The following is a 14859-nucleotide window of genomic DNA, read 5'->3' as shown; positions in this document are numbered from 1 at the left end:
CATATTGATAATATGTTGATCACACGGACAAAGAATGCTAATGGACAGAAATGAATGCAATTAAATGCTATTTAAAAAGTCAGAGTTTGTTTATGAGCTCCTGAGCAGGACTAGGTCTGTAGTCGGTGTTGAATCAACCAACATGAACTCCACTGTACTCCTCTCCCCACTTTTGGCAGGCATACAGTATCTATTGTGGATGTGCAGTAATACATTACGAGGCTAACTGAAGTGAACACAGCACACAAGGACATCAATATATACAGATCATTGAGGTTTTTAATAATCATCAACACATTTATGTACAAAGCAAGCGATGTCATATTCAAATGACCGAAAAAATGAATCCTAAAATGCATTTTCTTCATTTTTCTGTCATTAAAATAGCTAAAGATTACCTCAGGGAATCAATTCCAACAGTTCAAACACTTTTGGTTCAGAATCAGTATAGTTACAGTCTGACAAAAAAAAACCCTTCACAGATCTTCTTCCACAGTTAAACAGCCCTGGGCATGGGAGGATGAATTCAGAATTATTTCCCCTCTCCAAAGAAGATAAACAGGAGTTATGAGTGGAAGATTTCTTAAAAAGCAGAAAAACCTCATCCCTGCCAGTTTTCCCAAAAGCACCAAGTTCGTCTTTGTTCTTCAGTTATCTAATGGGACAAATGCCGTTAGTGAAGTATGGACCCCGTTTACCCAGACACGGCTCACACAACAGACCTAATGCAGGTCAGGGTAACAACAGATATTAAATGTATCAGGGGATTAAATGAAAAAGGCTTGTTGGGTTTCATTATGCATGCATCTTACTACACATCCTGTTATTCATAACAATTCCCCAAGTTTATCACCTGAATACAGAGCTGCAAGTGATGTGTAAATCTTTCTTCAAAAGAGTAGCATCTGGAGACAACCTGATTGTCTAATACACAAAAACCTTTGACAAAGTCACAACTAGAGGGATACTCAGCTTTCTACATTCAACTCTATTACCACTACAAATAATCTGTCACCCCCCCGACGCAACAACAGGAATTATGTTCTCCTTGTGTGCCTCTCAAAACAACTTACCAATAGAAATTATGTTTTAATAATGTGAACAGCCAAACTGAAATGCAAAAGCATCTCTAAAGTCCAATGAAAATATGCCAGTTGTTTTTAATCATGAATTCAGTCACACAGTGAAATACAAATGTTCTTCTAAACAAGTAATTACCTCCATAAATGGTTTGGAGTTAAGGGGAAGCTGCATTTATACCCCTTCTGTTTGTTATCAAGACAAAAATGTGATTCATGTGTATAGCTTGAGCTTGGTGGTTCAAGATCCAGTGAACTAAATCTTAGTTGTGGCCAGAATCTGCGAACCAGCCTCAAGTATTAATGGTCAAGTTCTGTTTGGTTCCAACATCTGGAACCTCAAAGACAGCACCAACCAGCACTGGTAGATGACAGATGAATAATAGAAACACAGACTTTTCAAACCTCTGCACTCTACCAAGTGTCTTCTAGTTTTAAAATGTTATTATAGTCATTCCCAGTAAATACTAACAGTATGCTTTCTGTGCATCTTAAATTCTATTATATATTATAGTTTCCTGCCAATAACACAACACTGCATGTTCAGACAGTGGTGTTAAAACTGTGGCAGATGAAATGTCAGTTTAAATCTCGTAATCAGTAAACATGTTTCCAATTTATATAGAAAAAAAAAAAAAAAAATCCAACAAAGCCCAAATGAAAAGGCCAGGTTATAGGTTTAAAAAAAAAAAAAAAAAAGGAAAGGAAATCCCGCCCAGGGCCGTGCTAACTGAATTAGTTATGTTTTGTGAATGGAGTGGATACTTTTTGTCATAGCCAAAATTCAAACCTTGTTCTCTTTGCAGCCAACGTATTCAGTTATTCCCTTCCTTCAAAATAATCAGATCTGGCACCATGTTCCAGGATTCACAACACGTCGTCTCTTTTGCCCTGCCTTTACCCAGGCTTTTGAAAGCAAATCACATGTGAGGATCGACCGAAACTTAGTCTGCATTACTTGATTAAAAAACAGAGGGACTAGAGATAACTGAGGGAATACAGCAGAACAAGGAAGCAGTGTCCAATTAACACAATTATTTAAGAAACCATAAAAGTAAAACAAATTTAGAGAAACTAATCTTTTACAAAAACACTTGCGCCACTAGGTTGTTTTTTTTCCTCGTCAGTCTTTACAACAGTGACTGCTTGAACGAGCAGCAACACTGAGGGGTTGATGGTGAAAGTCACTATATACACACACAAACACACAATGCGCACACATACTCGGAGTCACTTTACAGTCATACGACTGTACACACAAGTCAGTGTGTCCAGTTTTCTCAGTGGTTTCACAGGTGACCGTCTGCCAGTCTCTCACTCTCTCTCTCACACACAAACAGAAGCAAACTGGGGAGATGAGTGGGGCAGTGGCTGGTGCCGGTGCTCCTATACTGTAACTGTGAAAACTTGGGTTCTCTTCTTCTTGGTTTTTGAGGCTCAGTCACGTCATCTGGCTTCCAAAGGGAACTGCAGGAAGGTAGGTCCTCCTGTAAAGCGTTCTTTTTTTACATTTTCCTTCAGTCCTTTGAGGGGAGTGGCTGTATGCAAACAAAGAAAATTAAGTTTGTTTTAACATTTTGAATAATTAGTTTATGTAAATTACAGACATCATCTGCAAATGTCTAGAGAGAGAGAAACATTATGCTATATGATAATCACACCTTGTCTACGTTTATAGGCAGAGGAAAACTTGGGTGAGGGGAAAGGCTGATGGAATTCCTCTTGTTAACACACAACACAAGGGATATATTTGTCTGAATATGGCAAAAAAACCGTCTCTGCCTCAGTATATACTGTGTTTCTGTCTGGTAAGCATACTAAAGCTTTAAGATACTTCAGAAATGGCTGATGACTGGTGTTAATATGAAGATAAGAACAACAACTTGCAGCCACTCTAACGCTAACCTCATATTTAGCCTTTGTGATATGCATCTAAACCTAAAATTTAACACACTGGATGATAAAGTACAATAGCAACATGCAGAACTACCAAGACACAAAATTAATCAGTGTAGGCCTTTATATAGATGGAAATATAAGTAAAACTCAAGATTGGATTAAAAAAAAAGAGAAAAAAAACATTGCAAATAATTAGTGGGTGGATTGTGTTAAAATGGGTCGTTGATGAAATAATAAATAAAAATAAAGATGAGGGGATGAAGGGAAGGAGGAATGAATGACAAATAAATATACTTAATACAATATAATAGTGGTGGTATTAGGCCAAAGTGAAGAACTATTACTGAAAAAGTAAAATGGTTCATATGAAAGCATGACATGTTTTTAAATATATCAACTAGGGAGTTGAAAAAGTTGTATTTTTAAAAAAGCTTAAAAATGTGAATACAAAAGTGTAATTAAGTTGCTAAAAAAGTAATACCCAATTATGAATCTATTTAGGAAATAAGAATCGTGTCATGCCAAATGTTTTTAATACTGGTAATCAAAGAAGCCCAGTACCCACAACTGAAAGAAGTGAAATAAAGTCAACACAAATATCTGTCAAAGAAATAGAAGAATAAAGGATGGCACTTTTACCGTGAGGGCTTGGCGGTTTTAGCTTTCATCATCTGATACATGGGGTTTAGCAATGGCCATCTCCTCCTTGCTATTTGCAATCATCTTACATTTCTACAAAAACACAGAAAAAACAAATTAGTTGCTTTGAGTTAGCACAGTAATACATACACATCCTAAAAATGACAACCACATTACTCATGCTTTCACTCAACACTGTTTCTATCAAACATGTGCACATACTGTACAATCACTCTCAAACAAAAACACACATTGACGCAGTCCAATTTCCACCCAATTTACCTCAGTAAGCTCCTTGATGGTATGTATGTTAGCTTGCTGAGTGACCTTCCTCTTTGCTTCCTCAATGTGGTCCAGGTTAAGGGTTGGAGTTGGGGGGGCGAGGCATGGGGGAGGCTTGTTAGTGATGGTAGGAAGTGGAGCCAGGGGTGGCATGGCCGCCAGGGCACCCATGTTGGTCAAGGCAGCTGTCATTGTAGCTGCTGTCATACTCGCCATAGCGGCACTCATGGTGATGTTTGACATGCTGGGCATTCCTGGAATTGTAGGTAACCCCATTGGACCCATGTTGGGCATATTCGGCATGTTGGGCATCCCCATGCCCATTGGGAGAGGTAAAGGTAGAGGAAGGGAGAGGGGGGCAGGAGATGGAGTGGGTAGAGGGAGCTGGAGGATGGCTTTTGGCCGAAGACTCTCGGGAATGGGCACCCCCGCTTTAGCACACATGGCAGCAGCATTAGCCTTGGCTATCTCCAGTAACTGGTCCTTGTCTGAGGAAATGGGAGAGCAGAAGAGAGACAGGGAGAGGGGTAATGCAACAAGAGGGCATAGAGAGGGTAGATGGAGAGAGAGAGAAAGCTAGATTAAGCATAACAGCAGTGTAAAACAAAATCTAAAAATAAATCATACAAAATTGTCATATGAATGTTCATAAATATAAAATCACAAATATAAGTGTTAACTGTTGTACGTGTGATTGTCATCAGTTACTTTAAGGATGTTTTACCCAGCTCAGTGAGCCGTGGAGGAGTCTTGCTGGTGCTGCGTCGTGTCCGGGACCCTGAGCGGCGCTGTTTGCGGAGAATGAGAACTGGAGAATGGCTAGGTTCCCGCTTCCACCTGTCCCGTCTGTCGAATGAACGACTACGAAACACTGGGCGCCTCCCTCGACCCCTCGACCTAGACCTGCGCCTACGATCAGAGGAACGAGACCGAGATCGCCTGCTTCTGTCTCCTGACCTGGACCTTTTCCTCCGGCCTGTGGAGCGACTCTTGGATCGCTTATTTCTGTCGGTGGACTTGGACCTCCTCCTCCCTCGGGCGTTGGGGGAACGGGATCGTCTCTTGCGGGCTGGAGAGCGGGACTTGGATCGGCGTATCCTGGATCTCGACTTGGAGTGTGACCGCTTACGCCGTGTAGTAGAGCGGGAGGTACTAGACTTTCGCCGCCGGGCAGGACTCCGAGATTTTGACCGCCGTTTTTTCCTCTCAGATGGAGAAACAGATTCTCTCTTCCTCACTGGAGACTTGGACCTGTGGAAAGGTGAATAATGAAACTGATAAATATTTGAACATTTCTGTTAATATTTAAAAAACAAGCACAAGAGCAAGACTGCATAAAAATTTGTGATGGCTTTATTCATTATATTTTAATTACACCTACTAGAGCAGCATGATGCCAGCATTGGGTCTGGCATTTTAAGGAGCAGTGTGTAGAATTTAGTAGCATCTAAACAGACTTGGCAGTAATAGAATATAATATTCATAGGTGTGTTTTAATTAGTGTATAATACCATGAATATAAGAATTGTTAGAATGAGCCCTTTATGTCTAGATATGGAGTGGGTCCCCTTCCACAAAGGCCACCATGTGGCACTGCCATGTTTCTACAGTAGTCCAGAACGGAAAAACCAAACACTGGCTCTAGAGAAGGCCTTTCACATTTTTTGCGAGTTTCGCAGCCACCGTAGGTTCTCCTACATGCTTGGAAGATGAGGGGTATTCAGTTGGTTGCAATCTCCAACCTCACCACTAGATGACACTAAATCCTACACACTGGTCCTTTAGGTTAATTTTATGCAATCTTCAACATTTAATACCTTAAAAAAACATCCCGATTTAAGGCTGTTTAAGGATCCACAGATTCATGATGCAGAATGGGTGCATACACATTCACTACAAACCTGGATTGCTTCCTTCTGGATGTGGACTTGGATGTTGATCGTCGAGGCGATGATGTTGGGCGTGAAGCTTTCCGGCGTTCTGTAGGTGAACGTGACTTTGACAGCTGCTTTTTGTGCATTCCTGGAGATGCTGAACCTGAGGAGCTTCTCTGGCGTTTAGATGTTGTTTTAACTGGGGATGAAGAATCTTCTTCTTCATCGGAGCCTTCCGAACAATCTGACCCATCTGGACCAGTGCCAGGATCTCTGGAACCAGACCTAGACCTGGAAACATCTCGTTCATTGGATGAGCTGGCACGCTCCCTCTGCTCCTCGTCATGGTTGGGAGAAAGGGTCTGAGGCTGCTCCTGCAACTTATCTGAGGAATTCCCAGCTTGGGGGCTGGAGGCAGCTGCTGAGGGCACAGGTTTCCATGCACCTGCAAGATACATGTTAAATAGCATCAAGGCGTTTTAGCCCATCTTAAGGGAACATACCACATAAATTACTCTAGAAGTATTCACTAATAAATATTCTGTAGAAGCAAGATGATAACTTGAAATTCTGATCAGTTTTGGAAGAGTGAGGTCGAGGGTTACTTGACTGACTTGTCAATGGAATCAGATGATGAGTTGGGATATCAGTTTTAACATCAGTTAAATATCAGTCTCACACAATTCATTGACAAATACCATTTGCAAGTCTGAAGTTCCACATTACAGATTGTTTGTCAATCTCATTATGAAATTCAGTGTTTTACCTATCAGTTATATTCATTCAGTCATGACAGCAATTCCTGACCTCATTACCTTACATAAAAATTATCCCAATGAGCTCGTGTGTAGATTTTAAATTTAGGAATAAGAGAGCACTAGTAATAAATCTGGAATTGGTATTTGCAAATACCTTAAACTGAGGTACCAGAATTGTATTAGGGGGGGAAAAGATGGATCGGTGCGTCCAAACTCTTGGTAACTGAGCAGAAATAGCATAGCAATTTCAACAAAATCTACTTGAGTTGTTCTGGTTTGCTTCAAAACAAGGGGATTAAAAAGCTGGCCTCACCTGCCATAACTGAAACTGCTCCACTTTTTCCAGCTGCCTTTGTACCAGCTGTCTGCTCTGCCTTAGGAGAGGAGGACTTCTTCTCCTTGAGAGGGGAGGATGATGTGGATCTGGCTGGGGAGGAGCTATCAGACCGCCCCTCACTTGACTCAGACCTGGACCTGGACTTAGATTTGTTCAAGCCAGCAGAGACAGATTTAGACTTAGACCTTCTGCTGCTCTTCCTGGGAGATCTGGACCTCCTTTTTCCAGGTAGTGGTGAGTGTGACTTTGATCGGTGCCTTCGAGACAACGAGCGGGATTTGGAGCGTTTTCCAGACCTTGGTGGAGACCGGTTTCTCCTGGCAGGGGACAGAGAACGCCTTCTGACTGGAGACCTGGATTTGGACCGCCGGCGAGAGGGAGGAGTTCTCGATTTTGTCCGTTTACGGGGACTCCTGGATCTGGAGCGACGGTTACGCTTAAGGATTACAATAGACCGTGATCTAGTGCGCCTGCTCCTGCGGATTGACCGAGAGCGTGAGCGGCGGGATCTGGGGGGTGGCGACCTCCTACGTCGAGACAGAGATCGACTCCTGGAGCGCCTGCCTCCTGTACGCCTTGCTGGTGACCGGGACCGGGAGCGCCGAAGAGGGCGCCTGGATCTAGAGCTGGAGCGACGGGTTCTTGTGACAGATCGTGATCGCGAACGCCTGCCAATTGCACCACCACGTCTAGGTGAGCGGGTCCTGGAACGCCTTGTGCCTCCACGGGAACGTGACTCTGACCTTCGACTTCTCCTTGGAGACCGAGAAAGAGAGGGGGATCTGCGCCCACCACGTTTAGGTGATCTTGAAAGCTTTCTTTTAGGAGAGCGGGAACTCTTCCGTCGCTTTGGGGACACAGACAAGGAGCTTCTTCGACGTTTAGGAGACTTGGACTTCCTTGGAGACTTTAACACCTTCTTCTTGGGGGTGAGGGAGCGAGAAGTGGACCTGGAACTAGCTCTCTTGGGAGATTTGGGGGACAGGGAGCGCGACTTCCTCCTAGATTTAGGGGACTGAGAGCGAGACACAGAGCGGGACAGCCGACTTTTTAAAGCCTCTAAAAAATCAGCTACAACTCCTCTAAGAGGAGTTGTAGATCGCTTTCCCTTTGAGGTTGATCTGGAGTGAGTTCCAGACCGTTCTGATTGCCTACTGGGACTCGGTGATGGTGACCGACTCTGACTTGACCCCGACCTCTTAATGTCTAGGCCCCTGGAAGGGGAAGGAGACCTTGACCTGGATGAATCACGTTCTTTGACCTTTGCCCGTTGAATTGAATTGGCCTGATCTTTCAGGATTGGATCATCTCTTGGGGTAGTACCTTCCTGTTTAGGGATAATGTCAGGGAGATCCTGGGCATGGCTGAATGTACCATCTCCATGAACACCCTCCGTCTTAACCTTAACTGTTGCTGTCTGTGTTCTCTCATCCTGGCCTGCCAAGGACAACCTCATATCTTTTTCTGATCCATTGGTGTTACTGCCCTTTCCTCCAGTTGGGGACACATCCATATCTGATATGTCCTCTTTCTTCACTCCAAGCAATTCAGGATTCTGTGTGAGGCTGGGAACCCCCTTCTCATCCCCTCGTTTGCTTTTTGGCACCAGTTTGGATACTGGTTCTTGCAGGTCAGGTGCTGCAGCTGGAGAGTATTTGCCATCACCAGTACCTTTACCTCCTTCCCCTTCAGACTCAGAACCTGAAGCTGAGCTGCTTTCTGATGGGGAGTGAGATGGAGATTTCTTTTCCTGCTTTTCGTCTTTCTTCCTCTTCTTTTTCTTCTTCTTGGCAGCGTGTCTTTTGTGTTTTTTGGATTTTGAATCTCCCTCCGTGTCCGCACGATCTGTGAAAAGTGATTTTTTTTTTTAATCAGGGGAATTAAGTAGTGTAAAAGGTAATATGAATTATGCTTTTGTGTGAGGGTCTCTTACCTGTGATTACATCCTTTTTACCCTCCTCGGTGAGCCCAGTATGGTCTCCAGCTTTTGCAGCTGCTGCCAATCTGGCACTATGAACACAAGGGAAAGTACAGTAGGTTTACAGATTAAGAATTTTCCTTGTAACTGTGTAAAATTTAAGTTCTCAATATAAACAAAACAGAAGTAGGTCACCTTTTCAGTTTGGATAAGGTACACAATCTAATTTAGCAAGCACAAAAATCCCCTCAGCGAAAAAAGGCAACTTTTCTTAGTCAACCTCCCTAGGTGATACTGTAAGCTGATTTCGAACCATATTTTGAGACAATGCATCTCTCAAAATGTGGCTTCATACTTTGTGAAGCTTATACCTCACATTGCACATTATGCCAGTGTTTTATGTACGTAAATCAATCATCATAACATCCACCAGGCAGAAACGTATTTTGTAATTTTATGTAGTGTTCAAAAACTCTAGCCACAGTCTAAATATGAGATTTACAAGCAAAGTGAAGCAAAAATCTGCTTACTTTTATATAACTTATTTTGTACATGACATTGAACATAAATTTCATAAGATGTAAAGAAAAATGATTTTGATTTAATACATCTATGAAGACAACAGTACATTTAGTTCACACAAGGTATTTTAATTAAATCTAAGTGGTACTACCTGGCTCTGGTGGTCCGGACAGGTTTCGGTGGAGGCTCTACATCCGACTCAGCGCCAGATTCTGAGCTGCTGTCTTTTTCACCCTTCCTCCTCCTCCTCTTCTTCTTGCTCTTGTGTTTTCTGTGCTTCTTGTTTTTCTTATGGGGTGGCTCATTCCCTTCCTTGGCATTCATGTCATCTTTTTCAGGTGCCTCATCCTCACCTACATAGAGTATGCAGTATTTCAGATTATACAAGTCTTTAGAAAACCCATAACATGTACAAACCTTTGAGCGAGTTAATTCTCAAGTTATTTGATTAGTACTGCACTTAAAATTATTACATTTAATATTGCATGACCTGGTAGCTTTTGTTGATTATCTTATTCATTTCAATGTGCATTGCTCCAAAGGAATCCTGTGCAAACTTTTTGACGTACACAAAGAGTAAACTGATGTATGGCTGAGGGACATTTGGCAGACATTGGTTAGCTTTTCATCTTTGAATGCACTATTAAAATAATGCTGATTTTTCCATACAGATGAGGCAACCATACTGTTCTATTTGGGTGACTTTTTTCTTCAAAATACAGCTGCAAAATTGTTTTGGAAAACATAACGTTACTGACTGTGTCACCCAAATGCAACTTTCATGTGTTTTATGTAGTTTCAGGACAAAAATGAACTTTTATGAAAGAGGCATAAAATAAAATGATGAATCTGAAAACTCAGTAAAAGAAATAAAACTGGATAAAAATAGAAATGACACAAATTTATTTGTGTCCTGTCCATCACTCACCTGAGGGAATGTCCACAGCACATTCCATCGTGCTGGTGCCCCTGCTTTCGTTAACGGTCCTCTTGATGTCACTGGTGTGCTGCTCCCTCACTGAACACTGGAGAGGGAATCAAAGTACAGTAACTTGAGCAACAAAGACAGCACCACCAACAAAAGAATAGATTTCATAGCAGTGCTACAAAAAAATATAAGTAACACCATCTCGATTACATCAACTACTAACATGCAGTACCAATGGTCCACAATAATTCCACAAGCCCAGCGAGATATATTTATCCAAATATTATGTAGGTATGGGCACCAAGGATCTTTCTAAAATTGGTACCTGACTGGCCAGAAGCAAAATAGCTCCTGGGCAGCCGTGCTGCTATCAGTATTTCAGTGTGATCCACTCATTTAATGGTAGACTCTCCCTCAATTTACTGTTTAGTTGCAAACTAAGACAGCTTGTCTCTGAACACACATCAACCTCAATGCTTGGATAAACCCACAGTGTGTCTCAGCACAAAGGTCAAAAGTTGACCAGATTACCAAGTAGGTAGCTTCACTTTCCTTTTGATTGCACAGTGTGTGAGCACACTTTTCAGTCAGTTTCGTGTACACAATTTTGAGAGATTCAAATTGGTAAAACACAAGCCCAAGTGAACCCTGGTGTGTGTCTACTAAAGCTTCATTTATACTTCCAAGTGGACATGTACACAAACAGCTGTGGACACGATGGATGGGAAGTTGCTCTGTTTATACTACCTTCTGGAGTCTGCTTGGAGGACACGTTTCATGCATGCGCAGTAGATCACTGTCTACAGGAACAGACTGCATGGACACAACAAATCGTGGTATGCCGATGTCCACACAGAGCCTACACACAGACCCTCTGATGACGAAATTTATGTCACACGGACCCTGGCGGACTCAGAAACTCATTTCAGCTTAACAGATCAATTATCTTTAAGTAATAAATAGACTGCAAGCATCTAAATCTGCAAAAGGTAAAGTTACAGTAAAGTAAACCTTAACATGACTGAGATGTAGCCAACTAGCATGGTCCACCTGCGCTTAAAGCCCCTTTCACACATGCAGTATATCCCTGAAATGTTCAGGAACATTTCCTGCATGGGGTCATGTGTGAATGAGAGCAGGGATCGATATTCTGGGAAAATTGTGTGCCACCATTTTCCTACCTTAAGACCTGGTAACATTTCAGGGGAAATGTCAGTACGGCTGTGTGAATGAAAGCAGTAACACTCCAGGGACAAGCACGTAAAGGGTTACGTCCATCTGACGAAAGACGCTTTCACGAAGAGTGAGTGCACCGCTGATTCTCCGCTGATGAAGTATTTGAATCCGTGACTTTTTATGTTTGCCTTGCCAAAGCTTTCATGGGTGAACTGATGACTAACAAGGAACACAACTTCTTTTGTTTGCAAACAAGCTCCTTTTTTCAAGAATGGCCGGAAACTGGACAGATTCAGAAAAAAAGAGAGCTCCTCTCAGTCCGCGCACAGCGGTTGGCATCCATAAGTGACTGTCCCTTGCCCCTTCTATTCTGGCATTGCCATGGCATGTGTGAAAGGCACAAGACGGAAATGTTCCTAAATGTAGCGGCATGTGTGAAAGTTAAATCAATGGCGTGACCATCAAACAGGACAAAATCACCAGATGCCTTTCTAACCCAAACAAAAGGAAGCATTCCCTGCAGCATCTCCCAGACTACAGTGAGGTTGGATTGCAAACAAAATTCATGAAAATGTAATTGTAGACTTTGGTAGCCACATTATTTAAAACATCAGTATTTATTTACTTGCATTAACATCATTCAGTATTGACTGAGATATCTCAAAGACTACTTTTAGTATCAGCATTCATGTTTTGTCGGCCTTAAGCCTATTGTGTACACACAGATCTAGTTTGTTTCTTTGAAACAATATTAAAAATTACCTTTTTTTGACCGAACTCTGTGCTAGACTTAAGACGGTCGCAGTTATACAATTTTAACACTTTAACACAGTCAACATTAGCCCTGCCACCATGCACACATACTCGTTTACTAAAACAGAAACAGTTTGTTAATACAACCCTTACACTAAGCAAAATTTACTTATCCAAAAACAAAGATACTATAATTGTAAGTCTAATGAACATCTAGTGAACATCGTCTAGTGAACATTGGCACTTCAGTTAATGGTAAAACTAGTCATCAAAGGTGGGGTTGCCAAATGACGCTGAAGTTAGCTTCTGATTCATGGTTAAGGGAAAAGTTAAGGGAAACATAAATAATGATATTTAGTGGAAGATTCTTCATTTTTTCACCACTTACACTTGTGAAAAAGAGTTAGACATTGAAGCAAAAGCCATACTGCTGTTTAAAACGTACTTTTAGCTTTTATTTTACTTATGAGAACTGAAAAAAGGCCTATTTCAATGCTTTTTCCCCCATTCAGTCCACATCAGAACAGGTCCAGATTGCAAACCACTACACTTTAGATTTATCATATCTGGACTAGATTAACAAGGAGACTCCAGAGACTCATAAAAACAGTTTCAGATTTGTGGAACCTTTATTCTATTTGCAAAAACACAAAAAAGGGCAAATTCACAGATATTTATCCATCAGACCGGGTCCAGATCAAAAACCTTAAATCTTAATAATTATAGTATAGTCCAGATTTGGCAAGTCAAAGTATAGTAGTTTTTGGTTTGAAGTGATGTGGATGGGAAAAACAGTGAGTTTGCCCATTTTCTGTTTTGATAAGCAAAACAAAGGTTTTATAAATCTGAAAGTGGGTTCGAACAAAGTTAAGGCTCTTTTGTTACTATGTCTAACGCTCTTTTATGAGCGTAAATGGGGGGGGGGGGGGAACAGAAACCCAGCCGCTAAATATCATTATTTATGTTTCCCTTAACCTCGAATCTGAAGCTACGAATACAAAGCTAACTTCAGCGTCGTGGTTGCCTACATGTTATTTTAGATTTCGTTGCTAAATTAGCTCTTATGGTTCCGCTACATTATGTCAGTATCAAGTTGCACAAAAATGCAGTTGTTTACACGTAACGTTAGGCTAGTTGACTGCATGGATAAAAGAAAAAGAAAGAGGCGGAAAGTTTTGAGCAGCAGCAGACAGTTCATTCACACGTTAGGTAACGCTATCGGGCCTGCACGGCTACAGCCAGCATTAACATCCATTCACTGATCACTCCAGCTACCATTAGCTTCCCAAAGATAGCTTACGTAAATATAGGAAAGGTTTTGTGGTTTCCGTTTATTCCATAAAGCACTAAATCGTTTTGTACGCGTACCAGTTGGATAACGTATACGAGATAAAGCAAATAGGCTGCCAGCACGCCGCGGCCTCAGCGGCGACTAGCAGCAACGTAGCTACACCAATTAGCTACTTTGCGGTTTCAACAAAGCAAGTCCGCTCGTTCACCACAGCTGTCGAGTCTTTAGCACATAATTACCCAGTTTATGTTCGGCGGCTGCAGTCCTTGTCTGGAAAATCCCAGGTGGCTGCAATGCTACAGTGTGCGAAACAAAACAACCGTTGAATACGCTAACCGTTAACGTTAGCCATCTAACAGATCCGCCATGATGGAGAAAGGTATCCCAACATGCCATGCAGCGCAGTTTGAATGGCGGCGTCACTGTCTCCTAGGCAACTGCATGCTCCATGGTAGCAACGAATTGTCTAACATAATTCATAATTTATATATATATTTATCATTTTATTTTATTTATTTATTTATTTCAACACCGCTTTTTTAATAGCACTCAGTTTTTGTTGCACCTCTGTACTTTAGATGTGTTGTTTTTTGTCTGAATGTTTTGTTGTTTTTATAGCTTACCCTAGTCCTGAAAGAAATTTTACCAAGCTATTTTTTTTTTGAGCTTGAAAGTTCATTCTTGCACTGTTGACCTTTGTAACCATAGTTTGACCAAGAAAGATCTAGATCAGCCTGCCAAGTCATCTCATTCTGTTTCTGATTCTAAAGAAGACGCCATTAATTTTTCTCAAATAATCACCACTGAGAAGAGCTTAAAATATAGGCTATATGATGGTGGATGTAATAAAGATAACTTACAGCTCATTATCATGGATGTATAAAGAGAACTCTCTTTATACATCCATGCTCATGATAGAGAAATTGATATGTAAACAACTATTTGTTTTTTACTGTCAAAATACACCTGTTTTAACATCAAATATTAGGCACTATTTGGTAATTTAATTTGGAGGGCATTTGTTAGGGGTAATTCAATTTCACATATGTGACATTTCAGCCAAGTGTATATTTAAAGGGCAGGTTCACAATTTTTCAAGTCTGTCTTAAAACAACAATCAGGTGCCCATATGAACACTGAAAGAGGTTTTCCCAACTGTAATCATCCCTCCTGTTCATACTGGCTATTAAAAGATCCCCTTCAAATGTGCTTTCAATGTAAGTGATGGTTGATAAAATGTGTCCACAAAGTTATTTTGTGCAAAAATGCATTTGAAAGTTCATCTGAAGCTTGAAAGAGGCGTCAGCAGTCAGAGTTAGTCATATCAAGTGGATATCTGCCAGTTAGTCTTTTTAGCATCAAATTTCCTCGTAGTGTTTCTTCAGACAGTGTTTCCCTGTTGA

The 14859-nt window shown here is 41.3% G+C and overlaps 1 protein-coding gene across 3 annotated transcripts; it reads right to left on the bottom strand.

Annotated features, from left to right (window-relative positions):
• Positions 1–261: 261 nt before the first annotated feature.
• sona (SON DNA and RNA binding protein a) lies at positions 262–13896 on the bottom strand. 3 transcript variants are annotated; one of them, XM_044365772.1, is made up of 11 exons: positions 13696–13896; positions 10984–11049; positions 10237–10333; positions 9460–9661; positions 8802–8878; positions 6845–8713; positions 5801–6218; positions 4624–5150; positions 3900–4387; positions 3618–3710; positions 262–2617 (listed from the first exon to the last, which is right to left on the bottom strand). In XM_044365772.1, exons 2-10 carry the CDS (start codon positions 11017–11019, stop codon positions 3636–3638), a joined length of 3789 nt encoding a protein of 1262 aa, XP_044221707.1. In that variant the 5' UTR covers positions 11020–11049; positions 13696–13896; the 3' UTR covers positions 262–2617; positions 3618–3635. The 3 variants fall into 3 exon arrangements, with proteins under 3 accessions (XP_044221707.1, XP_044221706.1, XP_044221708.1); XM_044365771.1 differs by lacking the exon at positions 13696–13896 and adding an exon at positions 11418–11874; XM_044365773.1 differs by lacking the exon at positions 10984–11049 and having other exon boundaries at positions 13696–13894.
• Between the last annotated feature and the right edge of the window lie 963 nt (positions 13897–14859).

Source organism: Thunnus albacares, chromosome 11 (assembly GCF_914725855.1).
Source record: "Thunnus albacares chromosome 11, fThuAlb1.1, whole genome shotgun sequence".
In the NCBI taxonomy this organism is placed as follows: Eukaryota; Metazoa; Chordata; class Actinopteri; order Scombriformes; family Scombridae; genus Thunnus; species Thunnus albacares.
This window is presented reverse-complemented; position numbering and strand designations above follow the sequence as displayed.

Bases quoted from the DNA above. Each gene is read 5' to 3' on its own strand.
- sona (XM_044365771.1), bottom strand. The intron at 10,334-10,983 runs GTAGTATAAACA...TTCCCTCTCCAG, and splicing joins CTCCAAGCAGACTCCAGAAG to TGTTCAGTGAGGGAGCAGCA. The intron at 5,151-5,800 runs GTTTGTAGTGAA...ACCTTTCCACAG, and splicing joins TCCAGAAGGAAGCAATCCAG to GTCCAAGTCTCCAGTGAGGA.